This window comes from Cyanistes caeruleus, chromosome 8 (genome assembly GCF_971803275.1).
Source record: "Cyanistes caeruleus chromosome 8, bCyaCae1.hap1.1, whole genome shotgun sequence".
Taxonomy (NCBI): Eukaryota; Metazoa; Chordata; class Aves; order Passeriformes; family Paridae; genus Cyanistes; species Cyanistes caeruleus.
The window spans coordinates 35,095,236-35,121,581 of NC_141708.1; the positions used below are offsets into that span (position 1 = coordinate 35,095,236).

Below are 26,346 nucleotides of genomic sequence, written 5' to 3' on the forward strand. Positions count from 1 at the left end.
AGGCAGCACAATTAAAAAAAAAAAAAGCTTGGAAAGTCAGCAAAAACATGCATTTGATTCACTTGTCCTACTGATTACTTCATAGTGAAGATACTTAACATTTCTTTACCAGGACTGTTAAGAAAAAATATTCTGTATCTTACTTGAAAGCTTCATAGGTTGCATGGCAGTCCCACATGGGATGGGAGGTAATGTCCAAAAAAGGACTGGTACATTTTTTTTCCCCACCTTAGATGTTTCTGTACACAGTTGGAAGACCTGACCAAGAGAGAAAAAGGAAGTCTAAATAGATTTAGTGAGTTTAAAAAGTGTGATAGAACATTCCTTAAGAACATTCTTAAAGCTTTCTGTTTATGGTCAGTGTTTTGGTCTGTACCTGCTCTGAAGTCTTCCATGCAGTGTGTACATTCTTGTGGCTTCTAATCTAGTTTCTTTCCTCACTCTCTCACTTTTTGTGTCAGAACAGCATGCTTCATGTGGGAGGAGGAATGCAGACAGCAATTACAAGCTGGTTCAGAGCTGAAGGGCCAGTAGGGCAGGAGAACAGGGAGGTCGTAGCTTTGGGAATCAGCTCTCTGTAGGGCAGATAAATGTAATGAGCAGTTTTTTCTCTTTCAAACAGTAGTTCTTGTGTGCTAAGCAAAGTGAGGTTTTATATTTTGGGAGTTTTAATTTTTTCGTTACAAAAGGTAGATGGAATGGGAACGGACTGCTGAGGTGCTCAGACTTGGGGAGTTAAACCTTTACAGCTTTTTCCAGGGTTTTGTTTGTTCTTTTTTTTAAATTTGATTCTGCAACCTGTGTTTGGGACAGGCCAAAAATTTCTGGGTTGAAATGTGAAAAACATTAATAAACAGGAGGGTTATTCTGTAGGGTGTTAACCTGCTTGCTTTGCGGCTGGCAAGGCTGATTCTGTTTGCTCCCTCTTGCAGCGGTGGCAAGCCCTGTCCTGTGGCAGAAGGAGTGCGTGAAGGGGCCGGAGGTGTGGTGTCAGAGCATCCGCACGGCCTCGCAGTGCGGGGCAGTGAAACACTGCCAGCAGAACGTCTGGAACAAGCCTGCTGTGGTAAGTGAGCTGCCAGGCCCACCTGGGGCTCAGGTGGCTGCTTTCCACACGCTGAGGAAGATTTCTGAAGTCTCTGATTGGAGTTAAGTGCTGCATCCGACTCTGCGGAGGTTGCTTTGCCTTAATTTGGGCGCTGGATAAAGTTTGCTTTTCTCTCACTGCTCTGCCTTGCACAACTCGTCTGCTGACTTCTCCCATGACCTGTTGCACAATCACCCAGCAATGTATGGAATGGAGCTAGTGGATTTCACTTGTTCCTCTGTATTATTACTGACTCCTAATTCGTGGGAGTCTTTTCTGAACCTGAGCAATTGTTACGACAAGGCTGTGTGTTCCTTTGGGTTCTTTCTCAAAGGTTTAAACTCCCAAAAAGATGCAGCATGTGCTAAATTAGGGAAGGCATGACAGTAAATAATAGTACAAATGTTACATTTAATGCAGCTTTTCAGGTTGCACTGAGTGTGAGGGCTGCTTTACTAGATGTAGCTGCAGTTTGAGTATTGCTTCACAGTTTTCTAGGGGAGAAAAAGGTGTTTTACTTACAGATGCATTCAGTCCACATTGGCTTTGTCTGTGCAGAGATACTTCAATTTAAGGAAAATTAGGGGAAGGGAGGAATGTCAGAGCACAGCTACAGTGGCTAAAGCAGCCTGAAATGTTGTAAGATTTCTAGCAAGTATGAACTCTCTGAAGGAAAAGGTAAAAGGAGAAGGTGTCTTGGGGCAGTCAGCTTTGTATTTCAAGGGACTGGGAGGAGGTGAAATGAGCAAGTGATAGCATGCCAGCTTCTTCACAGAGCATTGGTTTACTGATGAAACTGTAGCTGGACATGCTTGAAATAGCCTCACTCTTTGTTTAGAAATACCTCTTCCCAGCCTGGCCTCAACCAGTGTTTCTTCCTTAATTCCAGATGTAATGTTTGTTCTCTGTGTTGTTGTTCACGCTCTGCTCTTTCAGACACTTAATTCGTTCTCCAAGTAACTCTCTGCTCCTCTCTCCAGAGCAGTATTCCCTGTGACTTGTGTAAGGAGCTTGTGACTGTTGCTGGCAAAGTTTTAAAGGATAATGGCACTGAGGTAAGCAGAGCTCCTTTTCTCCTCACCCCAAAACACTGTTGGGTTTCAAGATCTGGTGGGGAGGGGGCAAAAGAGTCCTCTGTGTTGTTTTCCTAACCTAAGTGCAGCAGATGTTGAAAGGGACTAGAGTACATGGAAACAGGTTTTTAAACAGACTGCTGGTTCAGAAATTAACAAATTCTTTAGCTTCCCATGCCTCAACACATCCCTGACTGACTGTAGATGCTTAATAAAGTCGTTCTTGTGCCAGTGGGGACATTGATATTAAGAGCTGGGGTACTGCTGTCTCTAGGAGTGGGCGGTTACACTGAGTGACCTTTGTTTTGGTTTGTGGGCGCTGCTTCCCTTTTTCTTTTGTCAACCTGAGAGTACTTTGTGTAAATGAGTCATTATCCCATGAGCCCAGAAGTTCACTTTCTCCTCTTAATTGTAAGTTCTGTTCTGGTAAGGCTGGACTGTGCAGGCCACACGAGCAGTGTGACGTGTTTGTGCACTCGCAGGGTCTCAAAGAAGGTCCAGACCTGGGGAAAATGTATCTGTAGTGTAGAAACTCATTCTAGTTTTGCTTATTGCTGCCTGGACCTGCCTGAGTCTGAGGAGCTTGTTTCAGGCTTTGCATTGTGCATTTTGGGAATGGAAGGAGTATTTGAGAGGGAGATAATCTATCTCTGCTCACCTCATCTTTCATAGGATGAGATCCGCTCTTACTTGGAAAAGACGTGCGAGTTTCTTCCCGACCCAGGCCTCGTCTCCGAGTGCAAAGAAATTGTGGACTCCTACCTACCAGTTATCATGGATATGATCAAGGAAGAGCTGGTAAGTAGATAACGATTTCCAGCTGTTGGCATTAAAAATTGTGTTCCTGTTGATGCCCAAATTTCTCTTCTGCTTGAGGTTGTGCATATGATCCTTCGATCCTGCGTGGATCACCGGTACTATTAGTTTGAAGACTCCTTCCTTGCTATGAAACATTTTCCCTGTCTTACTGTGTTACAGCTGAATGACTGTCTACCCTGAACTTCAAAAGTTCATCAGTTTGGAGTTTTATGTGTGTATCTTGTCTCCCCCAGGATAAACCTGAGGTTGTGTGCAGTGCCCTCGCTCTGTGCCAGTCCCTTCAGAAGCACCTTGCAGCAATGAAGCTCCAGAAGCAGCTCCAGACCAACAAGATCCCAGAGCTGGATTTCTCCGAGCTGGCATCCCCGTTCATGGCTAACGTGCCTCTTCTCCTTTATCCTCAGGACAAGCCCAAGCAGAAGCCTAAGGTTAGGGTGCCAGGGCTGTTGCAGCATTTAATCTTGGATTAAATCCTACAGTCTGTAAATGCAAGTCTTGTGCCATGCTTTTGCCATCCAGCACTGTGGCAATCAAGCAGGTCTTGCTGGAAAGGATTTCTTCTGAGAGAAAGCTTGTCAGCAGGGTTCAAAGGAAGAACCACTCTTCCAGTATAACCTGCTAGCTGTGCCCCTCAGGGGATGCATTTGTCTCTGGATGTAGGGGTGACAGATTGAAAAAGAACAAATCATTGACAAGGGGGAATAGATGAGGCAATGAACTCTGGTGCAGAGGCTGAGTGTTTTCAGCAAACCCCAGGGTGAGTGGGTTGAGAACAAGCTGCTGTGGGTGGAGCAGGTAAGATCTATGCCAGATTTAGAAACCTCCCCATCGTGGTCTGTAACAAAACCAAGAGATTTGAAGATTGGCTATCTTAACTATTATCTCGGTTTTGGAGCCAAGTAGATACCTAATCTCCATCTAGTGGCTGGTGCACACACCAGCAGTAGCTCATCTCCCTTCTAGTTCAGGCTTCAAAGTATTCTCCAGAGTATTTATTGAGGTTTGTGCATGGCTCAGACCAGCCTGTAGAACTCAGTAGTAACAGGAGCTTTTGTAAAGCATGTCATGTGTAGTTGTGTCCACTTCAGTGTCCTTTCACTCTTTGTCCAGGCGAGTGGGGATGTGTGCCAAGATTGCATTCAGCTGGTCACTGATGTTCAGGAAGCTGTGAAGACAAACTCCTCTTTTGTCAAGTCTTTGGTTGCTCATGCCAAGGAGGAATGTGACCGTTTGGGACCTGGGATGTCCGATATGGTAAACTGTCCTTCTTTATTGAAGAAGTTTGTTCCTGGAAGCAAACATAAAATAGTTTGCTCAGTGCCTTAATCTCCTGATCATGTTCTCTTTTTTAATATCACAAAGGAGACTGTTGCACATGTTAACACAGTGTAACAATAACAACACTGAAATTGTAAACTTCTTGGTCAGGAGAGTTGGTGTGGGACTGGGGAGGAGGAGAAAGACTCCAGACTGCTTCTAGCCCTGAAATGCCTTTTTCACAAAAATGATCTCGGTGGGTAGTGTGGTTGTATCAGTGGGAGGTGGGCTTTTTGCCCTGAGAGGAAGAGAAAAGGGTTAAGCAGTTATCTGTGCAACAGTTCTGTAACCTGAAATACTGTCTTGTAATTGGGCCAAGCTCTGAAAGACCTGTTGTTACGCAGTAGAGCAGCTAAATTAATACCTTGAGATGTATTAGAGAATTCCAGATGGGCTCTACAGCAAGTGGTTTGACAGTCACGAGACTTTCTTTTCCCACTCTCTGCAGTGCAAGACCTACATCTCTGAGTATTCTGACTTGGCCATCCAGATGATGATGCACATGGTAAGATCAGCAGAGCGTAGTATTTGCTCTCAGTTCATTTTTATGGCTTGTGTAGCTAAGTTCTTTGGAAACAGGAAACATGTACTGCAGTAAAACTTTGGGGAGAGCCCTTGCTCTGTAAGTCTTGGTGTTAATGCTTTGAACTTGGTGTTTGATTGGGTAGTAATTTCAGTTTCAGGATGCTTTCTTTAGCATGTTTCCTTCCATTTTATAACCACTTCTGCAGTGCAAAAGGCACTCTAATCCTTTGAAATAGGAGGATAGGTTACACATGTTTCTCTGTATTCTTTTATCTCAGTCCTGGGCTTACACCACTTCCCCCCCTTTTCCAAAATGTGTTAAGGGTATTACAATTGGCTTTCTCACAGTATTGCAAAATCAGTTAATGAGTGAGAGATAAGGTGTTTTCTGGAAGCAAGGCTACACATCCTTCTGGAATTGCTGTCTCAAGGTTCCTGCTCTCTGGGCTCCTGGCAGGAGCTGTGGAAAGCGAGTGGTACCTTCTGCAGCAACAAAGATTTACCTCATACATAGCATCTCTTTATCCAGAGAGCTGAGTGCCTTTAAAAAAATGGCTAAGCCTTTCTTTAGACAGTGCAGTCTGTACATGCCACAGGTGACATAACAAATTGCAGGTGAATATGTGGCTGACTTGAACCCGAGTCTGGCAACACAGTGGCCTTTTTAGTTTTCCAGTTGCTAAAGGCTACTTAGAAGCTCATCCTCTTTCTTAAACATTTTTGGGGGGGTAGGGGGAAGTCAGTGTTTGTTCCAACAGCGCTTAGTGTGTCGTTTTAAGCATTGCAATGCAGTGTGTTGTTCATACCTGAAATTGGAATATGACTACACCTTGTGTGCATCTGAGTGTTGTCCAGACTCTCTGGAGGTAGTCTTGCCCAGGATGCCTTAATAACTGCCAGTGAATAATGCTGGTTAGCACTGTGCAATTAAATGTGAGTTGCTGTAGCTGGGGATCTTTGGGGTGGGGACTGTGTCGTATTCCATTATCTCTGTGGAAAGAACATACGCAATTCCAAGGGCTTGATGTGGTTTATTTTTCTCGTAACTGTTATCTTCAATTTCTCCTTTCTTCCTCTGTCTCCAATCTCCCCTGTCAACAGAAGGATCAGGTAGGTGAGCAACGTGCCTGTGGTGATAGCCTGCTTGTAGTTCACCCTTTGCTTTTAAAGGGCTTGTAGTTCACTTCTTGCTCTCTTAGCTGTACACTCGGTGTGATTGTACTCAGTGCTGACAGATACAAGGGATATTTATGTGATTTAAAACAGAGAAAGACTACAGGCTTCCTCCAGTGCATCAGTCCTACCTCCAGCTCCAGATACCACTTGGTGCTACTAAGATTTCAACCTGACTGTGCTTTGGCCAGTAGAACAGAAAATATCCTCCCTCTTAGAGAAGAAGGATAGATGTGGAAAAAGCATGCCAATGGCTCCTGGCAGCTGCTGGTTTAAAGTCTGGGCTCAAAAGGGCTTGAGCAACGCTGTCCCCAGGTCTTCCCTTGGTTAACCTTTAAATCTAGGACAATGGTGTAGATGTTTGGAGTATGTGAACTGAAAAGATGAAGGCTTCCCAGAGCAATTTGGGCTTTTAAGCTGTCCCATGGGACCTTGTGTCTGTCATCTCTCTGTGAGGGAACACATGTGTGTATGTGGGTGTTGCTGTAACATTAATACCTGGACCTGCTTCTTACAATGCATGAACTCAAGGGCTTGACTTAAAGGGGCTGCCTGGAGTAGTCTGAAGCAGCACAGTGTCTCTGAGGTGCTGCTTTTGCCTGTGCATGAGATTGTGGCATGATGTATTAATATTAACTCTGGGACAAGCATCTGCTGTAGGAAGCTTGTAACAGGGTGAGATGTGATCTTCTAATTTACCTGTAGGACCAAGGGTGTCTTTTTCTAGCTGAAGTAGACTTTAGGTGGGAAAATGCAAGCTTTGTGTCTCACTCTGTACAGCCTTTCTCTCCTTGGGTATCCTCCTTTGAGCAGTTTGCCTCGTGTCTGGCATTCTTTGTGCATTTAGTAAAGTATGTTTCAAAAAAAGAAACGCATAAAGAGTGTATTTCTTCGAGAAAAAAATCCTTTTTACAGACTTGGTTTCTGTTTGCTGTTTTCTCTTACTGTGAGAACACTGCAAGTTCAATTGTTGCAGTACAAGTGGCTAGGCTTGGGTTTTAACAAGCACAACTTTTGTTTCTTATAGGCTGTGTTCAGTAATGCGAGAAACTGTTTCTGTTTGCAGAATGTGATGTTTCTGGCAGCTTTAAAGAAGGTAGTTTGTGGATGAGGAAAGAGGTTCTTTCTTCTAGGCATTTCTTTCAGCTTTTGGGTGAATTCTGAAGTCAGGATACTTGACCTCTCCTGTTGGATTACTTGATTACTTAAATCTGGGGAGCAGCTTTGTGGATGCAGCTCTGACGTGATGCTGCTGGTGGCTTGTTTTGGTGTTGGTAGCTCTTAAGTCAACTCCTTTTGAAGGGCTCATGGGACATGGTTTTTTTAAATGGGGTTTTCAACCTCTTCCTCTTTAACAGGATCTGCTAAATTCCATCCAGTAGCTGTCCTGCCTATAACCTTACCAAATGCTTTGGCAATACTTGAAGTAGAAGTAGTCATGAAACTTTTAAGTTGTCTTGGAGGCTTTTAAAATTTTGCTCTGTGTGCCTGCTCACAGGCTCTGTAGAAAGGACAGAGACTTCTAGAATTCTAAAAAATTGCTTGTACATCTCTTTCCAGCAACCAAAGGACATTTGTGCCATGGTTGGCTTCTGTGCTTCTGTGAAGTCTGTTCCCCTTCAGCCTCTGGTGCCAGCTCAGGTGGTTCATGAGGTGAAAATGGAAATTGTGGAGGTAAGATGGGCTTTTTGTACTTTGCTTTCCTTTTTGCTTTAGTGTGGAGCAAGCTAGGTGAAAATGATGAGCTTTCATGCCCAGAATAATCCAAGTCTTCCTGCATGTAAATTCCTGGCCTTTTCTTGTTTCTGATGCTGATTTGTGAAGTAGGAAAGCTGGTTGATTTGTTTGAACAGCGGAGCCTACACTGAAGCAGAGCTACAAGGTAATGCCTCAGAACTGAAAGGGGAACTCTATTTCCAGCAGTTTTGAATTACACCTTGAATGTAAACTCTCAGTCCGAGTTTTGCTCTTTGTTTGGAGTAGTACTTTTATCCCTTTTAAAAATGGGGCAGCACTCTGCATGTGCAAATGAGGGATCAGAGTCAGAATGCTGAAGCTCTGAGTTTGAAGAAGCACCTTGGATTCTCTAAAGGTTATTTTTGCAGACAGCAGGGTGCTCTCAATTCTAGGAAATGTCCCCAGTTAATGGATTTTAAAAAACGCTATGTATTTCCCTTGACTTCTGTCTCTGGGGGAATGCTTCTTTCTTTGTGTCTACAAAATTCAACTCCTTGTACAGCCTGGGTATTGTAGTCTTCAAATTAGCCATACAAAGTGCCTGTTCATTCAGACAGGCTTTTTATTGAGACATTTGAAGCTGGTTTTGGGTTCTGTGTGGCCTTTTGAATACAGCCCAAACTGAGCAGCTAAGTAAATGCTGTTGAGAGTTGTCCCTGTCAGATGTGGTGCAGTGCTGATTTATTGTGGATTTCTTCTGTCTACTCAGAAGGCCTCAGTTCAAGAGAAGACTTTTTCCTTGTGTGAAATCTGTGAGACCATGGTGAAAGAAGTGACCGGCCTCTTGGAGAGCAACAAGACAGAGGTGTGTGAGTGGTGGGCATTGTTCCACTTCCTGGACTGAAGGGGAGAGGAAAGTCAATTTTATTGCCTGTTTTCACAATTCCAGCAAAATTTCTGCCCAGGGTGGGACAGAAAATGTGTGCTTATGAACAGAGTCAAATTTCTCTCCCTCATTTACTCCTCCTCCCCTGTGCTTCAGGAGGAGATTGTGCATGAGATGGAGGTGGTCTGCCGCCTGTTCCCGGGAAGCGTCAAGGACCAGTGCAAGGACTTCATCGAGGTCTATGGCCAGGCTGTGATTGACATGCTCTTGGAGGCAACAAATCCCGAAGCTGTGTGTGCCATGCTGAAATGCTGTGCAGCCAGCAAGCTTCCCCAGCTGCCAGGTGGGTGATGAGGGGTCTGTGGTGCTCAAAATGAGCTGGTTCACCTAGGAGATCTCTTTTTGAGGATGCTGCTGATGCTCCCTCTTTTCTTTTTTGGGGGAACCACCCAAGCACTGATGTTTGGTTTGTTTCTTAATTTCCTTCTCAGTTGTAGCGAAACCTGCAGGTGGCTTCTGTGATATCTGCAAGATGGTGGTGGCTTATGCAGACAAAGAGCTAGAGAAGAATGCCACGACAGCTGAAATTGAAGCTCTACTGGAAAAAGTCTGTCACTTCCTGCCAGAGTCTGTCAGTGAGCAGGTAAGGTGTTTGTGCAGGAGGCAGACTGAAAAGCTGTGGTCTTGGTGGTTGGGAACTGTGCCTGTTGATTTGCAGGGTTTACATAGGTCCTAACAGCAACAGTTATGTTTAACATCATTTTCTGAGTGTTTCACCTGATATTCTGTCTATATACTAATTTTAGGTCCGTCTCTCAAGTGTCTCTGCTTCTGCTATAAATGTCCAGGTACTCCTAACAGAGGTGTCTGTGTTTGGCCAAATGCCTTGTCTCTGGCTGGAGACAAACTGTCCTCAGGTGCAGCTGGGACTGGCTTGTGTCCAGCAACCTGATCCTGCACAGGTTTTTCCCTTTGTTGATTAGCACCAAAGCATAGCAACTTCTCCTGTGCAGTAGAGCAAAAAAAAGAAAAAGGGGGGAAAAGCTTGATCTGAGGTAGCTGAATGACCTTGCAGACCTTGCTGTGTGGCAGCCTGCCTCCCAGTCAGGGCAAGGCAGGTGGAGATGACCAGAAGGATGAAACACAGAATCCTGGAATAGTTTGGGTTGGAAGGAACCTTAAAGACTGTCTGATTCCAACCCCCCTGCCTTAGGCAGGGACATCTTGCAGAGTATCTGGGAAAACCAGGCAGCAGCTTCTCCTGTTGGTTTTTGTAACAGCCTTCTCTGCTAAAGGCTGGGAGGAGTTTGGGGTGCAGAGGGATTAGGTTTGCTCAGTTCCCATCCTTGGGGGTTGGCAGTCCCCTGAATAGATGTCTGCTTTATAGGGCCTGAATTGACTGGCTGGATTGTTGTACTAATTTGCAGTCAGGAAAGGTTTGCCTGGAAATCCTCTGAGAACAGTGGGTGGGAACAGTTGAAGGTTTTACTTTTATTTTTTTTTCCCCTCAACACTTATCCTCTTCAGGGGATTAATGAAGTAATTGAAGTAGGCTGGTGTAATTCCAGTGGGACACCTGTTGGACCACTGATATCAAGATTTACCTGAAAATCTTATTAGGTGGCTGCTGAGCATCAGCAAGTGGCAGCTGCTTGTAAGTTTATTTGGGCTAGAATACAGAGGCTTAAAGCAGCTGTGGAACAGCTCTTCCTGCTGTGAGGCTGTTTAATAGCTGTGGTTGGTTTATTAATTGGTGCTGTTTGTCCCTGCTGGGAGCAGCAGCATCTTCCTCAGCTCTGGAGCCGGCCTCTCCACTAGAGGGAGAGAGGTTGTTCTGGCAGCCTTACCTGCTGCCTTGTCTGAGGGAATAACTTGAGCACAAGTGCTTAGGAGTCCTTACTGCTGTCCTGCTCAGGATGTTTGTCTCCAGCTGGTTCTGTGTGCTTTCCTCTTGAGGCAGGCGTGATCTCCACGATCAGAGACGAAGCTTTCAAAGCAGTCAAAGCTTCTTCTGCTTGGTTCTTTTCCCAAAGCCTGCCCTGTTTGGTTCTTCTCCTTGTGACCCCTTATCTCCTCATAGAGTGTCTACAGACAGCTGCAGGCAGATGTGAGCTAGCAGGAACAGTGATGCAATTGTGTGATTAGTGCCTGATTCCTTTGCCGTGTGCAGAGCCCAAGCCTCTGCTTTATCCTTGTGTTGTTGGGGTGTTTGGGGTACCACACATTGCTCTGCTTTCAGAGGCTCTAGCAGGAGAGTCTCTCACCCTGTGTTTTGTTACAGTGTGTGCAGTTTGTGGAACAGTATGAACCCGTGGTTGTGCAACTCTTGGCAGAGGTGATGGATCCCACTTTTGTTTGTACTGTGAGTATTGCGTTTGGTTTTATTGAGCACGGGCTCTGATGCAGTCCTGCCTACTGTCCTGGGTGCCTTTCAGTGCCCAGCATGCAGAAACTCTGCTGGAATCAAAATCAGCGTGCTGAATGCTTGGAGCAAGCCTCTTGTGCAAGGCCTGGGGCTTCCTGAATGGACAGCTGTCTGACTGCCAGCCCAGCACAAGGAAGGGCAGAAGGGGAGAGCTGCCTGTGGTTCATCCGCTGCTGAGGCTCAGTGGCAGGGTGTGATGTGCCCTGGTGAATGTGCTGGGAAGAAAAGTGACATTTCTTGAGAAAGGTCTCTCTCTCTAGAAGATGTGTTTTTCAAAACTTGATACGAAGGAGTTCCAGTAACTTAACTCTCCCCTGGCTCAGGTTACAGGGCTGCTGGTTCAGCTGCAGCTGTGACCTTGGTGAGAGGGGCTGCAGCTTCCACACTCACTCAGACATAAGGCTGGACTTGAGATCTCCTGAAAGCTGTGCTGACTGTTCTGCTGCTCTTTTCCCAGAAACTCGGAGTCTGTGAGTCAGCCAAAGAGCCTCTCCTGGGGAATGATGCCTGTGTCTGGGGTCCTGGATACTGGTGTAAGAACATGGACACTGCTGCTCAGTGCAACGTACGTAGAGCAGCATTCTGCCTCCAGTTTCCTGTTGATCTTTGACAGCTCCTTTTGAGCTGTTCTTGGCTTCTGCTGCACATTGAAGTGGATGAATTCCAGTTGAAAAAAAAAACACATTTAGTTTGATTAGAGGGTGGTTCATAGCTCTTAGCTTTCTCAAAGCTGACTTTCCCCTCCTTTTTGTGTCCCACACCTGTCTGCTAGTATTTCAGAATCTATAGTAAGGTACAGTGTCAGCTTTATATTTAGTCAGTGTTCCTGCAGCCGGCAGACTGTGTTACAATCTCTCAGCTGGCTCTAAAAATTGGCTTCCAGTATTGCTTTTTCTGCCAGGCCTTAATGGCTAAGGGTCATCAGCCTTCTTTCCTAAAGCTCCTGGCTGATGGGGCTCAGGATGTTATTTATTCTAGTCCTCTTTGAAATCGCTTACTTTAAGAAAAACAGATTTGCTCCCAAGATCTTGGCTCGGGATAAGGTGTTGAACTGCTTGTTTGCAAACTGGCTTTTTTCCACTAATATCAGCTATTTCTTCCCCTTTAGGCTGTTGATCACTGCAAACGTCATGTGTGGAACTAGAAGAAGAATTTCCAGTTCTGAAAGTTTGCCATGGCTCTTGGGAAATGTGGGCCGAGGTTGGCAGAGAGCTGTATCTCACCTGTCCCTCCTCTCTGCCTCATTAACAATTTGACCTTCAAGTTCCTTTGTTGTAACTCTTCTGTAGCAGTGCTGCTGTTGAAGGATCAGATTTTCGTTGTTGACCTAACAAAGATACTTCTGATTGTACAGTTTAACCCATTATGCTCCTAAAAATAGTCAGTGTGTTGTAGATTTCATTTTTTTTTTTTTTTTTTTTCAATTGGTAGGCTGAAGTGCTTTTTTATGTGCTGGGAAGAATGACAGAGATGGTGAAATGAGACAATTATCTTTTAATTTAAAAAAAAAAAGCAAGATAGCATCTAAACTTTCAAATGTCTTTCTGTAGGCAGCATTGGGAAGATTTTACATGCTTTGCATTTTTAACATCTGGCTGGAATTTTTCTTTTCTGTGTATGGGAACTCTTAAGGGATAATGTTGACTCTGGGAATCCTTTTGGCTGGAATTTTCAAAGCTCTGCAGATGCAGAGGAGGGGGCTTTGTGTGCCCAGCTAACTTTCAAAGTCACTGGTACTCAAAGAGATGCGTTTTGAGTGATCAGCCTTTTGCATCTGAGTGACCACGCTTGTGGCTCATGCTGTAGTTACAGCTAAGGAAAACCCTCCCTCACCCTTCAGTCACATCCTTCTGATTTCCTTGGACTGCTGGGTCTTGGCACAGCTCTTCTGCTGCCAAGCCCAGTCCAGTGGGATGTCAGTTTTCCCAAAGCATGTTGGCATACCTGAGGAATGACTCCCTTTTTTTTTTTTTCTCTCTCTCTCTTATCCTAGTTGCTCAATTCTGCTTGGTCTTGCAGCTTCCCACAAGCAGCCAGCTGGGTGCTGAGGAGGTAGCGTGAGCTGTCACTGGAAGATGGAGGGAGGATCAAGTCAGCAGGAGCTGGGAATGTGTCAAAGGCAGCTCAGCACTGAGGGTGGGATTTGTGGAAGAAACCTGTTTGTTCCTTGATCTGCTTTTCCTCTCACAGACTATTTCAGTCACCTAAAGCTTGAGAGAGGTGCTGTGAGGCCTGGGGGCTCCTCCCACTGCTGCCCACCCACTCTCACTGACGCCCTTCTGAGTAACTGGAGGTATGAATGGTTATCCAGAGTTCCCATTTCTGCTGGGAAATGCAGCAGGCAGAGATGGCAGGTGGTAGGAGCACTGAAGTAGGTATTTGAAGCTCTGCTGACACACTTGACAGCCTGCCTTTCTCAGCTCCCTGAAATTCCACTTCAATGGACTGAAATCCACCCCCCCTCAAAAAAAAAAGCCTTCAAGGCAGGCTGCTACCCTGGGAATATGGCAGGCCCTTGATGTGAAGGGTCCTTGGGAGTGAGAATCCTGCTTGTATTGCCTGGAACAGACCTTGCATTGGGTGTGCACTTTATAGATCAAGGTAATCCCTAAAGCAGAGGCACTGAAGTAGCTCTGAGGAGACTTTTGGGAAGGAGCAGCTGGGCAGAGGCAGAGCTTTGAAAATTCCAGTCCTGTTCAGAAAGATGCTGGTAACTCCTGCTGTTCCTGTGGGGTGTGCAGGAGCTCCAGTAACAATGCTGTAGCAGCAAAGTAAAGTATTTTTCATAGGAAGAACACTGGACTGCAGGTTTTTAGTTGATCTGTGTACATGCTAAAAGCCTGGGCAGTGCTGACAGATGGCAACAGAGGTTTGTTCTCCCCTGTTTCCTGAATGCTGAAGCACTCGTGGCTTTAAACAAGAGAGGGGGAAAAAAAAAAAAAGGAAAATTTCCCCTAAAGACATAAAATACCTGCATGTTTCTGTCCTGGCAGGCTTGTTCTGGTGGTGTATCCCAGCTGGGGTTAGATGGAGCAGACAGGAGATGGGCTCTGTCCCTTCGGCATCGCTGCCCTGGAGGGAAGGGTTGTGTTACACCACGGCACGGAGCGTGGCATTTGTCGTTTTAAACTGGATGCTGTGGATCTTTCTTGGAGGGAGGTGGGGCTGCATTGACAACTTGGCAGGTCCAGGAAGGTTTTATTTCCCTGGGGTTTTTAGTAGGATTCATGCTGGTGACCTGCTGGGCAAGGTGAAGCAGGGGAAGTCCTGTGCTGCTGCTGGGAGTCCCTTTAGTTTTCTCCCTTCCTGTGGACCGTGGCACCCGACCTGCTTGAGTCATGCTGGGGGGGGACACTGTGCAGTTGCTTTCTAAAGAACATTGTCTTGGGGTTTTTTTTTTTCCTTATTTTTTTTTTCTGTTTTTTTGTTCTTTTGCACAAAAGCTTCCTTAATGAACAATAAAAACTTCTCTAAACCGACAAGTTTGTGTGTTTCATTTTCCTCACTGGCAAAGCTTCTTGTCGAGGTTCCCCTGGGCTGCAGGGCCAGGAGAGGGCACATCCTGAGGTGTCACCGGGAATCTGGGACCGATTGGATTCCTCTGGTTCCTCATTATGCTGCGTGTCCCATCAAGCCTTTGTTCTGCTGAGCAGGGTTGGAGGTGGAAGAGGCTTGCCTGGGATTGCTGCCTCTCTCTTCCCTGGACAAACACAACGCCTGGTGTGAGGCAACAGCCCCGTGTTGCAATCGCTGCCTTGCGCAGGCCAGAGGGACTTCTTGATACCGGCCTTCCCTGCTGACTCGCGTTTAATGTGGCTTCCCCTGCCTCCTCCTGCCTTGCTTGGCTCCAAATAAAATATAAAACTGTCATTTAAAGGCAGGGAAGGTGGTGCTGTCACCTGGCTCAGGGACAGTTTTCCCTGTCTGTGCCCACCCTCTGCAGCCAGGTGAGCGCTGAGCAGCAGGTTCTGGGCTGCTTCTGACCCCCTGGGAATGCCTGCCTGCCTCTGGTCCCTCCCTCCCTGGTGATGATTTTATAATCAGGGCATAAAGTGAGGGGTGTGGTAATTGCCCTGCGTAGGTGTGGATTCTCACTGCTTCTCCCAGCCCATCCAAGATTCCTCAGTCTGGGAGCAGCATAGGAGAGGAACCAGCCACTGAGGACTCTTAGGAACGGCATGGAGAGCAAATGGAGTGGCTTGGTGCTGATCATTTCTGTGTGCCTGGGCTCCTTCCAAGGTAAGGCCAGGCCTGGGGGTAGGTAGGATGTGGACAGGCCAGAAAACCCTGCTGAATCCGAAAAGCATATCCCAGCTTTGGTGTCTAAGCTCCATCGTGTGCTTCGTCTGGTGCTGGAGTTGGGCAGAGGAGAGCTGGGGAAGGTGGCACCGCTGTCGGTGTTACCCACCTGGAGGTGGAACTTTGACCCTTAAAGGTGACCTCAGGGCAACAGGGGTTTGTTCCCTCCCTTCTCTGGGATTCAGGTGCAGCTGGAGGTGTGCTGGGGCAGGGAAGGAGGGAAGCCAGCTGATGGAGTGTGTCTGCAGCCGTGTGGGAGAGGGGCTGCTCTCTCTGCTGCCCTTGGGATCAGGGGCCTGGCTGCTGCTGTGTGAGCTGGGGGAAGCCACCTGATTGTCACACCAGAGTGACCACGCTGCCCCCTGAAGCTGCCCTTTTCCTGAGGGTCCTCACAGGAGGTGCAGGAGGTGGGAACTTGCCTCTGCTGTGGCTTGCTGAGCTCCGGGAAGGGTGAGGGAAGGGTGATGTGCTCTGCTCACCTCAGGAGCCCTCTCACTTGGGTACCTGTGAACGAATCCTCCTGCAGGCAAACACCTCTGCTGCCCTCCCTTAGTCATCCCCTGCCCATCCCCAGGAAACAAGCCGGGAAAGGCCTGTTTCTAACCTCTGGTCCTTGCTTGAGGGGAAAATCGCTGCTTCCTGGGGAAATCTTCCCCGGAATAAATGGAGCCCTGTTGCTGCAAGCACCCCCTGCCACGTTTTAGAGTGAAGAGCCCCCCTTGTGCCCCAATTCCCCCATGGGGCTCCCCCGATGTGACGTGCCCAGGTTTTTGTGGTGGAGGACTTTGTGTCCCGGTGTTCCAGCCGGCGACAGGCAGAGCAGGAAAGTTCACCCGTGCTGGGCACATCCAGCCCTGGGCTGAGCTCTGCCCCGGCCGCACTGCACGGGGGTACTGCGGGACCGGGGGCCCTGCAAGCCTCGCAGAAGGCTTTGGGAGCTGGGAAGAGTGGATTTCTGCTTCTTGCTGTAACAGGGGCGTGCGCCGGGCCGGGAATTGGGGCGCTGGGGCCCACGCTGCCACCCCCAGGGTTTTCGTCACAACCGGCTCGCCAGGCTCTGCCGGCTCGGCCGGGGCGCTGCGAGGCTCCGTGGAATGCCAGCACAGCCCTGCCAGAGCTGGAGCTCCCTGCCGGATCCCCCCTGAGCAAAGCCCACCCCATCCCCCGGGCCTGGCAGACAGGAATAGGGCAGCTGTGGCTGTCCTGGGACCGGAGCGCCACGGGAGCATCCCTGCCTTGCTCCTTTTGGCATCATTCAATAAGCCTGCTGCCTGCGTGCCTGGCAGCACGAGGTGGCTCCAGCACGGCTTTGAAACGTGCAGGAGAGCTCGTGGGACACCAGCTGCCCCAGCTGCTTGCCCCGTGGCAGTGGTTTCCACCTGGGGAAGCTCCCCCTGCTCTCAGCTCTTGTTGGGTGTTACGATTAGTCCTAAATACCTTCTGGCCCGGCACCTGTTGCCTGACTTTCAGCTTGAGCAGGGTGAGGAGTAAGTGCTGAGCTGAGGATCTCTGCGAGCCAGGAAAGCGCAGAACCAAACCACCCGTGTCTTTTAGATCCTCCAGACCCCACCACGGGGTCCGGGCTCCATCACCGGCCTGTGAGAGATGCTGGGGGACCAGCTCGGAAAAAAACAAACCGTGGGGTTGTTGTCTCCCGTCCCCTTGGTTCTGGTGCTGCTCCTTAATGCCTCCGCTGACTTGCCATTCCTGTTTGCCCTGATGCTGGGGCCAGGGTTGAAAAACATAAATATATCCCTCTCAGCTGATGCGGCGAGCGCGGCATCGCGCAGCTGGGAAGGTGTGTGGGAAGCCTGGGAAAGCGGGGGGGACTCGCCCTGCCCCGGGGCTCGCCTGCCCCGGTGCTGCTGTCAGCCCGATGGGGAAATCGGGGCTGGAGCAGCACCCGGCACCCGCCGAGCTGTGCCAGAGCTTTTGGGGACAGGCGGGAATGGTGGGGGGCTTGGGACCCCTCTCCCCACACCCCCAGGAATTTCCAGGGTGGTTCTGAGCACCTCACGCTGCAGTCTCGAGGATGAGCTGGAGGCGTTGCCAAAATCCAGCTTTTGGGGAGAAACCTGCTAAGGGCAGGCTTGGGTGGAAGGAGCGGTTTCTGCCTTTGACTTTATTCCCGCTCTGCAAAATCACAGGCGGGGCTGGGGGAACAAAAGCTGGATGCAAATGCTTGGGGCGGGGAGGGCTAGGCTTTGCTTAGAAACGCCTCTGGAAAAAGGGTCTGCAGCGGGGTCTGTCTGTCCGTCCCTTTGCTCGGCTGCTGATCCCCATTCGCCCCCCAAATTCCCGGAGCAGCTCCCGGCCAAAACAAGGCGGCGAAGGGCTTGGCTTGGTGTCCTCTCGCCGCCTCCTCCCCATTCGCATCTTGGGTGGGCACAGCTCCCGGTGGAAACAAACACTCGCCCCATCAAAAATGAGTCCTGTCACGCACCAAGGTGACAATTAAAGCGCTGCTCTTGCGCCACGCCACCGAGCTGCTGGGGCGGGCCGTGCCGGGGATTTACAGCCAGGAGAAAATGCTGTCGTGGGGAGGAAATAAAACCAAAAGAACCCCACCAAAAGTGGGGTTGCTCAATCGTCGCCGGGAGCCGTGGCGTGACTTATCCGGCTGCCGTGCGGGGCTGAGCGCCGGCGCCCCCGGTTTGCCCGTTTTGCAAGATTTATTGCTGCTTTTATAAGCAGCCGCCTCCGCAGCGTGTCAGAGGGTGAGGATGAGCCCCACCATTCCCTTTGCTTCTAACCCTGTGCCATCCCAGCGGAAAAGCTGGCAGCCTGGCAAAACAGACCTTAAAAAACTCATTTATAAATGAAACACCCCTCCCTCCCACGACTTTGGGAGTCCGGGTGGAATCACAGCAGGAGGGTGAGGCGCATCACTCCTAGCTCCCTGCGGTGCTCACGGGGAGGTTAGTTCGGTGTCCTGGGGGGCCTTGAGGGCTGACAGCCTCCTCTCCCCTCCCGCAGCCGGGGCCAGCCCCCTCCACGAGTGTGGCGAGCGGCCGGAGGACTGGTGTCGCGACGTGGCGACCGCGGCCAAGTGCGGGGCACTGGAGCTCTGCCGGCTGACGGCGTGGGACCGGGCGCTGGGGGTAACCGTGCTGGGAGCAGGGAATGCGGGGGGCTGCGGGAGAGGGGCCCACCCGCCCCAGAACACCGAGATGGCGGGGGAATCCCAGCCTGCCCACCCCAGCATCCATCGGCGTGTCTGCAGAGTAAAGGGCGAAAGCCAAAGGGTGCCCCGGGGACGTTCACCTGGGGAGTTTTTGGGGTGGAGGGTTGGGATCTGGGGAGTGAGTGGAGGGTCTGGGTGCCGTGACAGCATCCTGACGTGTCCCCTCTCTCAGCAGAAAGGGATCCCCTGTCACCTGTGCCAGGTGGCAGTCTCCGTGGTGGGCAAGATCCTGCAGGACAACCGCACTGAGGTGGGTCTGAGCAGGAAGGGGGAGTGGGGCTGCTGTTCCAACACCACCGAGGTCCTGAACGCTCTCTCTGTCCCCCAGGAAAAATTGAGGCTCTTCTTGGATAAGAGATGCCAGTACCTGCCCTTCCAGGACTGGTCTGTCAAGTGCAAGAGGATGGTGGACACCGGCATCCTCGTCCTCGTCCAGCTGGGCAAGCAAGTGCTGGTGAGGCAGGGGAAGACCCCTCGGGTTGGGTTTTCCCACGGTTCGGCGTGTCTTGGGGGCTTGCAGAGCAAAGGATGCTCCTGGAGCCTGGGAGAAACCGTCTGAAGGACCAAGTGGAGAGGGGAACGGCCTTGGGCGGGGGCAGGGGGTGGGTGTGATGGAGGGGATGCAGCCTCAAGCCCCCACCCCACCCCTCTGCTCCCCCAGTCGGACCCAAAGGTGGTGTGTGGGACCTTCAAGTTGTGCCAGCCCCGGGACAGACCCACGGGGACCTTGAAGTATCAGCAGCCACCACCAGGCCCCAGCCAGGACTTTGCTGACCTCATCGCCCCCTTCATGGCCAACGTGCCCCTCCTGCTCCACCCCCAGGATCTGCCCCACGGCGAGGCCCAGGTACCGTGGCACAGGCGAGAACGGTGCTAATCATGGAATCCTGGAATTTTTTGGGTCGGAGGGGACCTTAGGGATCATCTCATTCCAACCCCCTGCCGTGGACAGGGAGCGTGTCCAGGTTGCTCCAAGCCCCATCCAAGCTGGCCTTGGACACTCCCAGGGATGGTGCAGCCACAACTTCTCTGGACAATCTGTGCTAAAGCTGCTCAGGGATGAGAATCCCCTTAAAAGCATCACCTACTTAACAATAATTAGAGAAAGCCCCTAAAATTTCTGCGGAGCTGAAATGACTTCTGGCTGGTGGTGTCAGTAATATTTCAGGATGCAGGAGGGAACTGAGAGATGCCAGATTGGAGATGCCAGAGCGCTGCCCCAAATTGCAGCCAGTATCTAAATCCCAGCCCTGCAAATGCAGGTTGGGGAGATGGGGGGTGGAATTGGGGTTTTATTTCTCGGGGTACCAACGTGTCCCTGCCCTTGCTGTCCTGCAGGAGACTGAAGAAGTGTGTGGGGACTGCCTGCAGCTGGTGACAGCCGTGCAGCAGCAGCTGGGGACCAACACTGCCTTCACCTGGGCGCTGGTGGGCCACGCCAAGCGGGTGTGCGAGACCCTGACACCCGACCTGGCGCAGAGGGTGAGGCAGCCAGCAGGGAAGGGGCCTTAAAGGCAATGTCTCTCCACCCCCCCGCCACGGGCAGGGACCCCTTCCACCAGACCAGACTGCTCCACAGTGCTCTGGGACACTTCCAGGGATGGGCTCCCTTCTCCTCCTGGACGGGAGCATCTCTTGGGGACGCCTGCCCAGGGAGGGGTGTGCGCTGTCGGGCCCTGACGCTGTGTCTCCCTCCCGCAGTGCAAGCGCTCCCTGGCCGAGTACACGGACACGGCTGCTCAGCTGCTGCGCTACGTGGTAAGAGCCTGAGGGCTCCCCGGGACTGCCAGGGGTCACTGGGTGCCAGCTGGGGGCCTCTCAGCAAATGCTCCCTTTTTTATTTTTAGTTAAACTCACTGCCCAATATTCCTACAAACTATTAAATGTTTACCCCCCCCCCCCCCCGCGCCTTGCAACTTCTGCAATTATATATATATATATTTTTTTTTTTTTCATTTTTTCTTGCTATTTTCTGACCCCTCCACCGGTAGCAGGCTGAGGTAAGTGAGATCCATGCCCCGATGCGCTGAAATTCCCTTCCCTGGGGCCAAAGCCCGCCTGAATTGGGATGTGTCCCTCCTCCCCAGGCCCCGATGGAGCTGTGTGGCCAGCTGGGACTCTGTGCCTCCAGCTCGGCACTGCCCCTCCACACGCTGCTCACAGAGAAGGTGATGCAGGTCCTGAGCATGCTGGGGGTAAGTGGGGACCCCCTCGGCTCTGCCCTGCTCCTTAAAATCCAAACGCTGCGGAGGGGGAGCCTCATTTCTTTGAATTTTATTTCGTCAAGCGCCTCCATTTATCCAAGGTGGGGAGTGCCTTAGGAAGGGGATGAGGGCGGAATAGGATGAGGGTGGCTCTGGGGGGGCTCGGCATGAGTCCCACCCCCTTGTCCCGACAGGACAGGGTGGGGAACGCTCCTCTGTGCGACGTGTGCCAGTTCACCGTGAGGACGGTGGAGAGCCTCCTGGAGAACAACGTGACAGAGGTGAGCCCCAGAGCTGCTGGGGAGGGGACCGGGACAGGGGCAGGCGGGGACAGCCAGGAGCCGCAGTCTCCCTCTTGTGCCTTGTGCCGGCAGGAGCAGCTGGTGAACGACATCGAGAAGGTGTGTTACATGCTGCCCCACGGCGTCATCGGGCAGTGCAAGGACTTCGTCAACTCCTACGGCAAAGCCGTGGTGATCATGCTGCTGGAGGCCACCGACCCCGCGGCCGTGTGTGCCATGCTGCGCTGCTGTCCCCGCGGCGGGGACACCCGGCCCGGTGAGCTGGCAGCCACAGCCCGGCCGGCCCCTGTCCCCTCCGCTGGGCGCTGATGGCCGTGTCCCGCAGGGGCCGAATCCCTGGAGCGGCTGGCGGTGAGCGCCGGCGCCTTCTGCAACGTGTGCCAGATCCTCATCACCTACTTCGACAACGAGCTGCTCAAGAACGAGACGCTGGAGGAGCTGGGCGAGGTGCTGGAGAAGGGCTGCGCCATGCTGCCCATGCCGCTCACCAGCAAGGTGAGCTCACGGGGGGGCACCCCCAGCCCGGAGGGGACACCCGGGGGGACCCGCCGGCCTCACCCCTGCCTCTCGCCCTGCCAGTGCCAGGCGCTCGTGTTGCAGTACGAGCCGGCGGCCGTGCGGCTCTTCGTGCAGATGATGGACCCCACCTTCGTCTGCACTGTAAGTGTCCTCACCAAGCAAGACGGGCATCCTTGGCCCAAGACTGCGGGCTGGGAGAGGGCCAGGGGGGTCAGAGGCTCCTCGTGGAAGTTTTCTTCCTCCCCCCTCCCACCCTTTTCCTTTGCGACGCAGAAAATCAGAGCGTGCGACTCAGGCAAGGAGGATCTCCTGGGCTCGGCCCCCTGTGTCTGGGGCCCGCAGTACTGGTGCAAGAACATGGCCACGGCGGTCGAGTGCAGTGTAAGTGACACTCGTGTCCCCTCCCGGGGGTCCCCGCACCCCAGCTGCATCCTGCCCCTCATCCCAGCTCCATCCTGCCCCTCATCCCAGCTCCATCCTGCCCCATATCCCAGCTCCATCCTATCCCATATCTCTGCTCCATCCTGCTCCACATCCCAGCTCCATCCTGCCCCACGTCCCAGCTCCATCCTGCCCCACGTCCCAGATCCATCCTGCCCCACATCCCAGCTCCATCCTGCCCTGCATCTCAGTTCCATCATGCCCCACATCCCAGTTCCATCATGCCCCATATCCCAGCTCCATCCTGCCCCACGTCCCAGCTCCATCCTGCCCCACATCCCAGCTCCATCCTGCCCCACATCCCAGCTCCATCCTGCCCCACATCCCAGCTCCATCCTGTCCCATCTCTCCCGCAGGCTGTCGCACACTGCCGGCGTCACGTGTGGAACTAGGAGCCATCTCCCCAGCTGGCTGGACTTGCTCTGCCGTTTGTTTCGGATCCTGGCTCCCTTCCCTTGGGACGTGCCTGCACTCACAGACGGCAAAGGCAGGAGCCAACCGGCCCCATCGGGGCTGTGGGGAACCCCGGTGGCCTCGGCCGCTTCCTCTTCCACTCCTGGGGCTTGGATTTCCAAAACAGGTTAAGGGACTCGTTAATGTTTTCAGGACTAGGGATTCAGCCTTGACGTCTCTCAGGGTGATTGCAACATCCCCAATCTCTGTTCCCACCTCTGTCTCCATCCCCAGTCCCTTCTCTACCTCTCCATCCCACCCTGAACCACTCGTAAGGCCCAGATCCCTCAACGTGGATCTGTCCCCGTGGGCTGGGCTGGGTTCTGCTGCCCAAACACCAGGCTCGAGTTCCTGGCTGGCAGCAGCCTCACCTGAACATAAAACGAATGAGTTTGGGTGCAAGGATTCCCTTTCCAGCCCCGTCCCTGCTGGGAATCCTGTGCTGACCCAGTGGAGGGCAGCGGGGGGCCGGCTCGTCCCTCCCCGCCGTATCGGGGGGATGCCTGGCCCTGAGCGTGCCTGGGAGCCTCCCATCACAAATAAACTCTTCCCGTGAGCCTGGCTGCTTGTGTCCTTCCTCCTTGGGCTGGGGGCTGCAGTGGGAGCGTGGCTAAACCCAGAGAACTCTGAGTGCATCCCCCAAAACCCGAGGTGCAGCAACACCCAGGGTGGCGTCTCGTGATGAGGGGGCGTTAAAAGAGGGTCTCCTCTTCCAAAGGGGGTTTGGGCTGGGTGGATGTGGGGAGGAAGGACGACAGACAGGTTACCCAAAGCCATAGACAGTGTATTTCTGAGTCCCGTAACAGACCGTGCCCGAAACTCTCCACAAGGTTACGACTGGAAACAAAGCCCCCGAACAGACAAACCCAAATGCAAGAGAGAAGGGGAAAGAAAAGGGCAACAAAAGACACGCACGAGCACTCCACATCCAGAAGCCCCAGTTACTCTCTCTCTTTTTTGACATAGCAAAAAGTTTTGGTAAAGCCAGTGAAATGGAGGGATGTCTTTGGGTTGGGGTTTTTTTTTCTTTTTAATTTTTTGGGTTTTGGAAAAGTGACGTTAATGCCGAAAGGACTCGGTCTCTGTCCCATGCTCCCCTGGCCCTCCCCATGCTCGTGGTCGAGGTGTGACAGCCGCTTGTCCCCAGCCTGTGCCTGGGGATGCTGTGGCAGCACATCATCCTCATCCTCACTGCACCTTCCCCTGCCCCTGCCCTGTCCAGTCTGGACTCATCAGACTCATTTAGCTTTTCTTTTTTTCTTTTTTTTTTCTTTTTTTTTTTTTTCTCCTTTTTTTTTAAGAAAAAAAAAAACTTTTATTTTTTTTTAATAAGAAAAATAAAAAAAATTTAATGGTTTCATGGATAAATGACAGGCGAGTAAAAGCATTCCGGTCCTGAGAGCCCTCTCCCGGGGCCAAGCTCTCCGAGGCTGCCGGAGCGATGCGCACCGGGCAGCCCGGACTCCTGCAGGGGAAGAGGGGGCCGAGCACCCTGGTCTCGGGCTGCCCCTGGCCCCCACCGCGGCCCCCCCGGTCTGTGCTTCATCCCCGCCGGCCCCGGCCTGCCTAGAGGAGCAGCAGCGGCCCCGCCGCTCGTCATAACTCGGTGATCTCCAGAGGGCTCTCCATGATCACCTCCCGCATCTTGTGCAGGGGGGTGGACTTGGCCGACTCGGTGCGGGCGTTGTGGTCGCTGTAGCCCCCGCAGTCGGCGGTCAGAGTCTCCAGCGAGCGACCCAGCACCTTCTGGTCGTCCTCGGGCAGGCTGTTGAGGTCGGAGGCCAGCAGCGTGCCCGTGCTGCCGTGCACCACGTGGATGCCGTCGGGACCCTTCAGCTCCACCGGCTGCTTGTGTCGGAAGCGCAGGCTGCCCTGGCTGGGGCTGCGCTCCTCCTCCTCGTCCTCCAGCTCCTTCTGGATCAGCTGAAAGAAAGCCACGGAGCAGGGAATCACCACCATGGCCACAGCAGCTCCTGGCTTTCCTGACTCCTTCGATGCTGGAGTCCAGCCAGGGGGAAAGGGCTGTCCTCTTCTGAGTGTGATGGTGAGGAGCAGCAGGAGATGCCCTGCAGCTGGAGCACTCCATCATCCGGTGGATGCCCCGGCTCAGGAACCGGCTGCCAGATGGATGGTGGTGGGTGTTGTGTCCAGGTGGGGGTGGGTGTTGTGTCCAGGTGGGGGTGGGTGTTGTGTCTAGGTGGGGGTGGTGGGTGTTGTGTCCAGGTGGGTGTTGGGTGTTGTGTCCAGGTGGGAGTGGGTGTTGAGTCCAGGAGGGTGGTGGGTGTTGTGTCCAGGTGGGGGTGGTGGGTGTTGTGTTCAGGTGGGGATGGTGGGTGTTGTGTCCAGGTGGGGATGGTGGGTGTTGTGTCCAGGAGGGTGGTGGGTGTTGTGTCCAGGTGGGGATGGTGGGTGTTGTGTCCAGGTGGTGGTGGGTGTGTCCTGCAGCCGTTCCCAGAGCAGCCAAGGAGGAGTTTGGATCCAGGTTAGAATTTGGGGTTGTAAGAGGGTGGAGGGGCAGGAGGCAGATGGGGAAAGAAGGCGAAGGAAGGCTGGATGGGGCTGGAGGGGAGTGGATAGATGGAGGGCAGAAGGGTTGAAAGGCATCTCCCATCCCACTGCTCCACTCTGCTCTCTTTGACCCCCTTTTTGCACCCCCACGAAGGGTTGAAGGCCACAGGAGGAGTTGCTTCTCCCCATACCAGCCCTTCTGCACCAACACCCTCCATCCCAGCATTTTTTGTCTCAAAAAACTATGTTTTTGAGGCAAAAACCTATGTTTTTGAGGCAAAAACCAGAGAAGCATAAGGAAGGGAAGAAGCTTTGGCCAGCCTTGGCAGAAATGGGAGCTGATGGGCAGAGCCAAATCTGCAAAGAGGGGTGTCCTCCCCTGGGCTCAGAAAGACCAAGGTGCTGCTGCTGACCAGGGGAAACACAGGGAGTCACTGTGGGGAGCCAGCAGCCTGGAACACCGGTGAAAAGACAGCAGTGGGAACCAGTGGAAAACCGATATCTGGCTTGTTTTGACCAAGCAGAGAGTGGGGGGGGGACCGCTGGGTGACAGGGACCACAGCCTGTGGGGCCAGGCAGACACACTGCATCCCAGAGGGCACGGCAAGCATCTCCCCACGCCCATGCACACCCCTCTACCTCCGAGACCGAGGAGCGGTCCCCCTGACTGGCGGTGGCCTTATGCACCATCCGCTGGGCAAAGAGCTTTTTCAGCCGCATGTAATCATCCAGAACCACCTTCAGGAGAGTGCCCTGGGTGCAGGGGGAGAGACTGGGGGTTATCCAGGGGAGATGGCTGGATCGGAGGGAGGCCGGCCTCATCCCAGCATTTTTTGGAGCCACATCACCCTCCGGCGCTGTGACCTCGGAAGGTGCAGCTGTAAGAGAAGACTCCTCGGGGCAGGACGCCTGCCCTCAGCGCTCACCTTGATGGGTCCCTCCCGCATGATCTGCCCCAGCTTGGCGATGTTGTCGTACTCCTGGATGGCTGCCCGCAGGTAGCGGTCATCCTCGGGCTTGGCGGCGGAGGGCTCTCTCCCGAAGGTGCCCTGCGGGAGGGGACAGCGGCTCAGGAGCTGCTGCGGGTGGCAGGAGCGGGGGACAGACAAGGGATCCCGGCCGTGTCTCACGTGGGTACGGGCAGGGCTGTTCCAGAGGTCGGTGATCTCGCTCAGGTTCTCCGGCAGGTCGTCTTCGTGCTCCGCCTGCGCCGCCAGCTCCATGTTCCTGCAGAAGGGGTCCAGCCACACCGGGTTGGCCCTGCCCGAGGGGAGGAACAGCCGTCAGGGCAGGCAAAGAGCTGCGGTTATCCCTAACCCCGTCCAGAGCCTGGATGCTGAGGTTGCACTGCCTCCTCCTGCCCTGCGCAGGTATGAATTTGGCTGCTCTGCATCCAGGTGCGAGTCAAACCCTGCCCGTTATCTCTGCTTGCCCCAAACCTGGCCAGCATCGGC

At 52.3% G+C, this 26,346-nt stretch overlaps 3 protein-coding genes across 12 annotated transcripts in view; 2 read left to right on the forward strand and 1 right to left on the reverse strand.

The window, feature by feature from the left end:
- Positions 1–14,461, forward strand: part of PSAP (prosaposin) — a 31,419-nt gene extending 16,958 nt beyond the window's left edge. For 4 of the 9 annotated variants that reach the window (XM_086900245.1, XM_086900247.1, XM_086900246.1 and 1 more), the window contains 14 exons: positions 933–1,066; positions 2,068–2,142; positions 2,833–2,958; positions 3,213–3,407; positions 4,090–4,233; positions 4,745–4,801; positions 7,555–7,668; positions 8,441–8,536; positions 8,714–8,900; positions 9,049–9,200; positions 9,364–9,405; positions 10,839–10,919; positions 11,440–11,547; positions 12,091–14,461. In XM_086900245.1, coding sequence (XP_086756371.1) covers positions 933–1,066; positions 2,068–2,142; positions 2,833–2,958; positions 3,213–3,407; positions 4,090–4,233; positions 4,745–4,801; positions 7,555–7,668; positions 8,441–8,536; positions 8,714–8,900; positions 9,049–9,200; positions 9,364–9,405; positions 10,839–10,919; positions 11,440–11,547; positions 12,091–12,126 — 1,547 coding nt within the window. In that variant the 3' untranslated portion in view covers positions 12,127–14,461. Of the gene's footprint in view, positions 1–932; positions 1,067–2,067; positions 2,143–2,832; positions 2,959–3,212; positions 3,408–4,089; positions 4,234–4,744; positions 4,802–7,021; positions 7,091–7,554; positions 7,669–8,440; positions 8,537–8,713; positions 8,901–9,048; positions 9,201–9,363; positions 9,406–10,838; positions 10,920–11,439; positions 11,548–12,090 lie in introns of all 9 variants that reach the window. The other 5 variants (XM_086900251.1, XM_086900252.1, XM_086900250.1 and 2 more) reach the window with 2 other exon arrangements.
- A 576-nt stretch (positions 14,462–15,037) lies between these two features.
- On the forward strand, positions 15,038–22,945 carry LOC111945767 (prosaposin-like). Its single transcript, XM_086899599.1, has 14 exons — positions 15,038–15,221; positions 18,258–18,382; positions 18,641–18,715; positions 18,794–18,919; positions 19,127–19,312; positions 19,804–19,947; positions 20,167–20,223; positions 20,553–20,660; positions 20,864–20,950; positions 21,044–21,227; positions 21,297–21,466; positions 21,551–21,631; positions 21,764–21,871; positions 22,288–22,945. Exons 1-14 carry the CDS (start codon positions 15,161–15,163, stop codon positions 22,321–22,323), a joined length of 1,548 nt encoding a protein of 515 aa, XP_086755725.1. The 5' UTR covers positions 15,038–15,160; the 3' UTR covers positions 22,324–22,945.
- A 752-nt stretch (positions 22,946–23,697) lies between these two features.
- CDH23 (cadherin related 23) overlaps positions 23,698–26,346 on the reverse strand; it is a 180,162-nt gene continuing 177,513 nt past the window's right edge. Inside the window, exons 67-70 of one of the 2 annotated variants that reach the window (XM_086901350.1) lie at positions 26,023–26,152; positions 25,819–25,941; positions 25,532–25,645; positions 23,898–24,307 (exon numbers count right to left, since the gene is read on the reverse strand). In XM_086901350.1, the coding sequence (XP_086757476.1) occupies positions 23,981–24,307; positions 25,532–25,645; positions 25,819–25,941; positions 26,023–26,152 (694 nt within the window). In that variant the 3' untranslated portion in view covers positions 23,898–23,980. Of the gene's footprint in view, positions 24,308–25,531; positions 25,646–25,818; positions 25,942–26,022; positions 26,153–26,346 lie in introns of both variants that reach the window. The other variant, XM_086901349.1, reaches the window with a different exon arrangement.